Raw genomic sequence first — 7,500 nt, 5'->3', positions numbered from 1 at the left:
ATGATTTTGGACTGTGTGCTAAGGTAATTTCAGCATCTGTCTAATGCCGTGGTCTAACTAAAGACGTCACAACTTTGTAGCTGAATATGGTACTTTTGTCAATGTCATGTTCAGTAATACAAGTAGTGTGCATCAGTTATCATTTTATGTCCCGATGAAGTGTCACATAAATTTGACCAGCTAACTAAGCTTTCTGAGGTCAGCCATGACAAAGCGACGACAAAAAATAGAAATGGACAAAGCAACAAAAAGTGAGTATCAGTTATCCTTTCAAGTCCCAACAGTATTTTTTTTACTTTCAGCTGATTGGCAATCTCCTTCCATCCCTTCACTGCTGTATTCAAGTTTTTCATAATGCTTACTGGAGGTGTCTCCTAAATTTGAGCTGCTAAATAAGCTTAAAGACGTTGGCCATGACAACGCAACGTGACTAAAATGGAAACAGACAAACGACAAAAAGGTTGCACGGCAACACAACTTGTTACCACCGTTTTCACTCTTAAAAATAATGGGATGGAACGGATTGTCGCTTTCAGTCGCTCTTCTGAAAGCATAAAATAAAACGCACTCATTCGATTCAAGGCCAACCAGGGACATCACTTTTCATGTTGAATCAACGATCTTTTACGGCCCTGGCCGTGGCTCAAACATTTAGGGCACTGTCTGTTGCACCTGGGATACGGGCTCGGTTCCGGCCCAAGGCCATTTCCCAACCCTACCCCGTCTCCCTCTCCCACTCGCTTCCCGTCATGGTCTCACACTGTCCTATAAAAATACAACCTTAAAAAAACAACCTTTTACATGTGATAAACAAACCCCAAAATACTGTCAAACAACCCACTGGAAAAAACCCTCATCAACATAATCATTCAGTGGAATGTCTCACACTTCCGTTCTCTTGAAGAGAAACACACACCTTCACCAGAAGGTGTCGGAAGGTCAAAAAAGGACTCAAACAAGATGTGAAAAAAACAGAAGAGAAAAACACAATGAATGTTTCCTGGTTTTGATAAGATCAGCATTAAGGCTTTGTCCTTGCAGAGGCCTTGCCTCAAAACATAATCAATGTGAATGTTTGCTTTTAGCATTGCTCACAGCCAGACAGAATGAGTTGGCGAAGCCTCTTGACAGAGAGAAAATAAATGTGCATATAAAGTACAACATCTTAATTCCACCGATTTAACGTCTCCTTTCAATCTTTTGCACTGCAAATGGTACTGGACAGATCCTCCGTGTTATCATATTTACCTTAGAGGGCATATGGTCTTTTTTTAAAAATGAGTCATGACTTTTCGGTACCGTACATACCGGTATGTAATTGATCCACAAAAAGTACTACCCAAACAACAAACAGCTTTACGCACTTAGACACACATCACTTCTTCTATTTTTGGCTGGCCGGGTGTGCTGTCCCTTGCTACAATGGCCACAAGAAGCAGGGAAGGGTGGAGGTTCACTAACTGGCCTTTTCTGAGTATTCCTGCAATGTGATATCTGCAATGTTATACTGATATGACTTTAAAAAGGAATGCTTTGATACAGTTAGTATATTTCTGAGTATTCCTGCAATGTGATATCTGCATTGTTATCCTGATATGATTTTAAAAAGGGATGCTTTGATACAGTTAGTATATAATTAATCCACAAACAACTGTCCAGGCAAAAAGCCGTTTTTTAGTTAACCAAAGAAATGGAAGTGCCATGGTGTAGCTATTGTAAGTGCATGCAAGAAGCTGACAGAGTGTGCTGCCCCTTGCTAATGGTCACAAGAAGTAGGGAGGGGTGGAGGTCCTCCACTCCACTAACTGGCTGCTGCCGAGTGTTCCTGCACTCTGTGATTGCAGTGTGGGATGACTCACCCAGTCTGCCAAGAGAGAGCCTTGCAATGCTCACAGTCACAGACCCATAAGCTGCAGCCAGCGCTAGGCAACAGCCTTCAGCTGAACCCAAACACTCCACACAGTGAGACCACAGTATGGCCAACACAGCACTTGACTTCTCCTCAGGGCCGTTGACCACTTTGTCCAGGCCCAGGACAAAATCATCTAAAAAGGCCCCAAACTCAATACATGCAATGTAATAAGGACCCAATTCTGACCCCACCCCACCCCTTTGCGACAGGGAACATGTCCCCTTTGTCCCCCCTCTTTCGTTTTCCCTGCTCCTTTTTACTCAGTCACAGCACTTGTCTTTCTGGACCCGAACACTCAATGGCCGTGTGACCAGAGGAGCTCCTCTTCTTCCTCCTCATCTTCCTCCCCCTCTCTCCCTCCACCGCCTTCTCCTCAGACACACACTTAACACTCCTCCTTCTGTATGTCAAACTCAGAGCAGCTTCTGAGAAAATAGACTGATTTGGTCAAATTTGCAAACACAGAAAGCAGATGTGTTTGTTTTTTTGAGTGTACACAACGGCCGCTACTTCTGTTGACAGACAGTTGCGCTGAGCAACAGATATTTAGATCCACAGACCATGCACACACAGGCCAATGGAAAAAAACTGAGGCGAAATCAGAACCTTGAGCTACTTTTCCCTTGGGAGGAAAAACGTGCAACATCAAAAACATGCAAACCTAAAGCATTGGAACATGCATGGCTGTCTAGCTGTCTGCATCGGCTGCCTGTCTGCCTGTGACCGCGTCTCTGCATCACCACAACTTGTTCTGGAAAGGGATACAGAAAAATGAGGGTGTCATACATACCCTCTTAAAATCATGCACGCACAGCCTTGCTCATAAAGTACGCAAGACACGCACAGGCACAAAAAGACCTGCACAAGACTTTTAATCCTTTCCCAACGGAGAGGAGAGGAGAGGAGGAGAGGAGAGGAGGAGAGGAGGAGAGGAGAGGAGGCTGGGAGGCCTGCACATAGTGTGATAGGCACTTTAGGGAGTCTAGCTGATAAGGCATTTTTCGTAGCCCGGGGACACACAAGATGCACACACGGATCTGTCTGAATTCGCCCCGCAGCAAACAAGCAAGATCATCGCTTCATCGAAGGAACAAACGAATGAACGAGATTGTACAAAAGAAAGTATGTGTGATGGTGCAACCTCGGGGGGAAAGAAAGAACACACTTGCACAGAGAGGTCCCTGCCTGAGCTTGTCTTAGAAGCGAGCACCTTTCCCTGGTATCCAATCATTTTGAAAAGGGCGTCTTGGCTGCTTTTTCTTCTTTCACGTTTGTGTTCTTTTGCAGGACTGAGTTAGTGCCTACGCAAAAAGGGCTCCAGTTCAGTCTTGTGCATTTGCCCAAACATACAGCGATATATTTACACTAGGATCTGACAGTGAGTGGGTGTGGATTTGCGTGCCTGCATACGTGTGCCCATGTGTGTGTGTATCTGTGTATTTCTGGATATATACACACGTGTGTACATTTTGTGTGTGTGCCTGGGGTGTTTGCTTACACTAGAAAAGGGCTTCGGAGCCCATAAGGTCGCCAAGGAGATGACGGCCTTTAGCAGACTGTTTGGAGTACTGGGACTCTGGGCTCAATTCGTTTTCCTCCCTCTCTCGCTTGCTCGCTCGCTTGCTCTTCTATCCCCCTCTCCTCTCTCCCTGCCCTCCGCCCTTCAGTCTTTGCCTCCCTCCCCTCTCACTTGTTCGGGTCCCCCTCTGGTTCTCCCTCTCTCCCTCCCTCTCTCCTGTGTGCTTGTGGAAGCATGTAGAGTTTGCAAACATCCCTCACTGTTACATAACACACAAAACCACAGAGCGGAGCGTGGAAGAGCAGAGCAGAGCAATGTGCCTGCCACTGCAGAGACCAGCTTCCTCAAACCACACCAGCCCTGTGTGTGCACACAACACAGAGCGCGCGAGAGAGAGAGAGAGAGAGAGGGGAAAGAAAGAAAGAAAGAAAGAAAGAAAGAGAGAAAGAAAGAAAGAAAGAGAGAAAGAGAGAAAGAAAGATAATATGAAATATGGAGAGAGGGAGATAGAGAGATACAGAGAGCGAGAGAGAGCGAGAATATGAAATATGGAGTGTGTGTTTCAAAGAGTGAGAGTGAGAGAGAGAGAGAGAGAGAGAGTGAGGAAGAAAGAAAGAAAGAAAGAAAGAAAGAAAGAAAGAAAGAAAGAAAGAAAGAAAGAAAGAAAATATGAAATATGGAGAGAGAGAGATAGAGTAATAGAGAGAGCGAGAGAGAGAGAGAATATGAAATATGGAGTGTGTGTTTCAAAGAGTGAAAGAGAGAAAGAGTGAAAGAGAGAGAGAGAGAGGGAGAGAGAGAGGGAGAGAGAGAGGGGGAGAGAGAGGGAGAAGTGGAGTACATCGTGTATGTGTTTCAAGCACACAGAGGCGCGGTGCCTGCATACATTACTGAGCTCCGTCCTGTCCGGTCCTGTCCTGTAGAAGCCCAATAATGAAGAGCAATGACAGCACTCAGGCCACATAATGACCTGCAGCTAAAATGCATCCCACCCAGTTCCGTCCTCCTTTCCCCCTCTCCATCTGTCCATCCATTTCTTTGTTCGTTTGGCCATCTATGCATCCATCCCTCCCTTTCTCCCTTCGTCCATCCAATAATCCACCCGTCTATCCTTCTCTCCCTCTAGTACATAATCCCATTTCTCCCTTTCTCTCTCCATCCATCCACATTCATGCATCCATCTCTCTCTCAGAGACCTTCCCACTTCTTCTACCGAAGCGATAAATCAGGCACATCTGCTTTCCACTGGCTTCAAGTGCAACAGATGTGTAGTGACGGATGTATGGACACATCGATGGATAGGTGGGTGGGTGGATGGGTGGATGGAGGAATGTGACGGAGGGATGTCAAATGTAAGAACGGATGGATGGATGGATTGAATGTGTCAAACAATGGCTGAAGAGGCCCTCTCACCTGCATGCACCACACACTGTACTGTACATTTCAGAAAACACTTGATGTAAGCACTTGATGTACTTGATGTAAAAGGAGTGGAGGGAGGCACCTAACACGAAAGCACTATATTCTTTGAATGAATAGACTCTCAGACTGTTCTGCTGAGGTTTACTTCACATGGAAACCGTGTGGCTGGGTCCTATATTGAAGCAGGCCTGAAAACATATTGAGGGTCAAACATCAAGTAATCAAACTTCAACGAACCAAGAATGGAAAAAACATACATGGAGGCTACTGCACCACAAAATGAGAAGAACCTAACTAAAAAAACAACGCAAGTGCTTGCAACGTTTAAACAAAAGCTAATAATTTTGTTATTTCGATGCCAGAGCATCTGTCCCAGTACTACTCGTTACCATAACAAACACGGACAAAAACAAAAATTAAAGTCCTCAGTGTGCTACAAGACCCTTGGTTATGCAACCAGCCCCTATGCACATGCAAATGCAAAGACTTGTTGTCTCTCGCTCACAGATACACCCCCAAAACCCACCCCACCCATACATCACTCAAGATGAGGACACTCTACGGAAGCTATGGCTGGTTGGCTTTGAATACACCTGGTTTCAGGTAGAGCAATGGTTCTCAATCTTGTCTGCCTTGACTTCATCATAAAGCCTACCAACGACCCCTTGCCCACCTTGACGTCATCATAAGTCTACCAGCGTCCTCCTTAGTATTAAAAATAAAATAAAATTGCTACTGCTACCATCCCCACCCGTCCCCCACAGCTGTCTCATTTTCAATGCCTTGAGGCCTCCCAAACCACCCCTGGGGGCCTCTAGAGCCCCTGTTGAGAAACACAAAGGTAGAGAAGAGTATAAAATTCACAAGAGCACAGAGAGCAGGGCAGGTTTCCTGGGTGGCTGGCCAACCCTGTCTGGCCTGCTTGATCACAGGGGTTAGACCCTCACCCTGTTGCGACCCCAACCACGGTCTGGTTTCCCAACGAACTCATTATGAGGAAAGACTTATGGTCATAGAAATCAAATGAATTTGGTTGAAATTGGGTGGTATTAAGAGCCTCAATGCAATTTTTCAGCATGCATTGGGCTGGAAATCAACTGGTCACTTCTGACAACCCCACCCCCATCATTTGCCAAAAAAAAAGATCCAGGTGAGTTCATAAATACCTTCACTTGGACTGTCTGATGCAGTAATAGGAAGCTTCAGGTATATTTCACTAGCATGTTATTGAAATATTATGTATAATGGTGTTCACCATCCTTGGCAAATGCAAGCACACTTTTAGCAAAGCCTGTGGGAATGCACTGCAGTCTATGGGTCGACCCTATCAAGCCATCATCGTTTGGCTGCATCAGCCTGATCTCTGACAACCCTTTGCCTTTGCCGACCTCTGTTGCCCAAAAAGACCAAGGTAAGTCCATAAATGCCTACACCTGGACGGCCTGCCATATCAACAGGATGGCCCAGGTATGTGTGCAGAGCCCCATGGCAGTTGGGTTCAACAGGCTGACCACAGACTCTCCCCTTTCTGACCTCATCCTTCGCCCTGGATGATCCAGGTGAGTCTGTGTCCATAAATACCTACACAGCATCAACAGCCTGAACTGGAGGCCCCAGGTATCGTGTCTGTCATCAGAGCCCATCAACCCCATGGTAACTGGGTGGGTGCAACAAAGTTGACATCAGATTCTTCTCTTGTTGACCTGACCCTTTGCCCAGGAGGGTCCAGGTGACTCTAAACACCTTCCCAGGACTACCCTAAAAACCTGGTATAGCTCTTGAAATCTGAAGGTTGTGGGTTTGAATCCCACATTCAGCAAGCCCATGCTCCAGGGACTGTAACCAATACCTTAATTGTATTATTTATTATTAATTTATTTTATATAACCAAAATAACCTTATAATACCTTATAGCATTTTCCTGTTTTTTCTTACATGCAGCAGTTGTTTAAATGGACACCAACAATGCCACACTTAACTTTTTCTTTTCAATTAGAACAGCCAGGTATATCAACAATATGTCAGAGGGGAGGGGATGGGAGCGGCAGCTGACAGGGTCCAGGTGGCTGTGGGTTAACCAGGTTGTGTCATCACTTGACATGGCCCCAAGGGAGAATTCACTGAATTGCACCTACTATGCTCGACTGATCATGTCGCAAAAGGCAGTGGGGGGTTCATTGCTCATGCCTGTCCTGTTCATGTCCTGCCACACCCACTGTCTTTCTCTCCCCAGTGCTCTCCGATATTGCCACATCTGGCATACTAGTACATGTTGGTACATCCACGCAGCACGGATGAACGGTAGGAGAAAAAAAATTACACATACAAGTCTAACATTTAAAAACAGAACGACATGACCGGAGGAACATAAAGTAGGAATCCAACCTACCAGTGTGCAAACAGGAATTAATGCATAATATGCATAGTTAATTAATGTCACTTTTTTATTTATTAAAAATATTTTTTCCAAGTAGTTTACATGCATACATTTTTAAAATCCTTAGTGTAAACTTTGCCTGGAATGTTCGCGTTCTGCCCCTTACACCGCTGTGGTAGCCCGTGTAAACGCACTCTCCAATGTAACACAATATCAAGACGGCATACTTTGGCATGGCTAGCTTAACCATTAAACAATAACAACGCTGAA

General features: G+C 45.3%; 1 protein-coding gene across 6 annotated transcripts in view; it reads right to left on the bottom strand.

Annotated features, from left to right (window-relative positions):
* Positions 1-7,500, bottom strand: part of mrtfab (myocardin related transcription factor Ab) — a 56,268-nt gene that overhangs the window by 35,200 nt on the left and 13,568 nt on the right. For 4 of the 6 annotated variants that reach the window (XM_063221717.1, XM_063221719.1, XM_063221718.1 and 1 more), the window contains one exon: positions 2,574-2,663. The exons of the other annotated variants lie outside the window; for them this stretch is intronic. In XM_063221717.1, the coding sequence (XP_063077787.1) occupies positions 2,574-2,663 (90 nt within the window). The remainder of the gene's footprint in view (positions 1-2,573; positions 2,664-7,500) is intronic. 6 annotated transcript variants of the gene reach the window in all.

Source organism: Engraulis encrasicolus, chromosome 17 (assembly GCF_034702125.1).
Source record: "Engraulis encrasicolus isolate BLACKSEA-1 chromosome 17, IST_EnEncr_1.0, whole genome shotgun sequence".
Taxonomy (NCBI): domain Eukaryota; kingdom Metazoa; phylum Chordata; class Actinopteri; order Clupeiformes; family Engraulidae; genus Engraulis; species Engraulis encrasicolus.
This window is presented reverse-complemented; position numbering and strand designations above follow the sequence as displayed.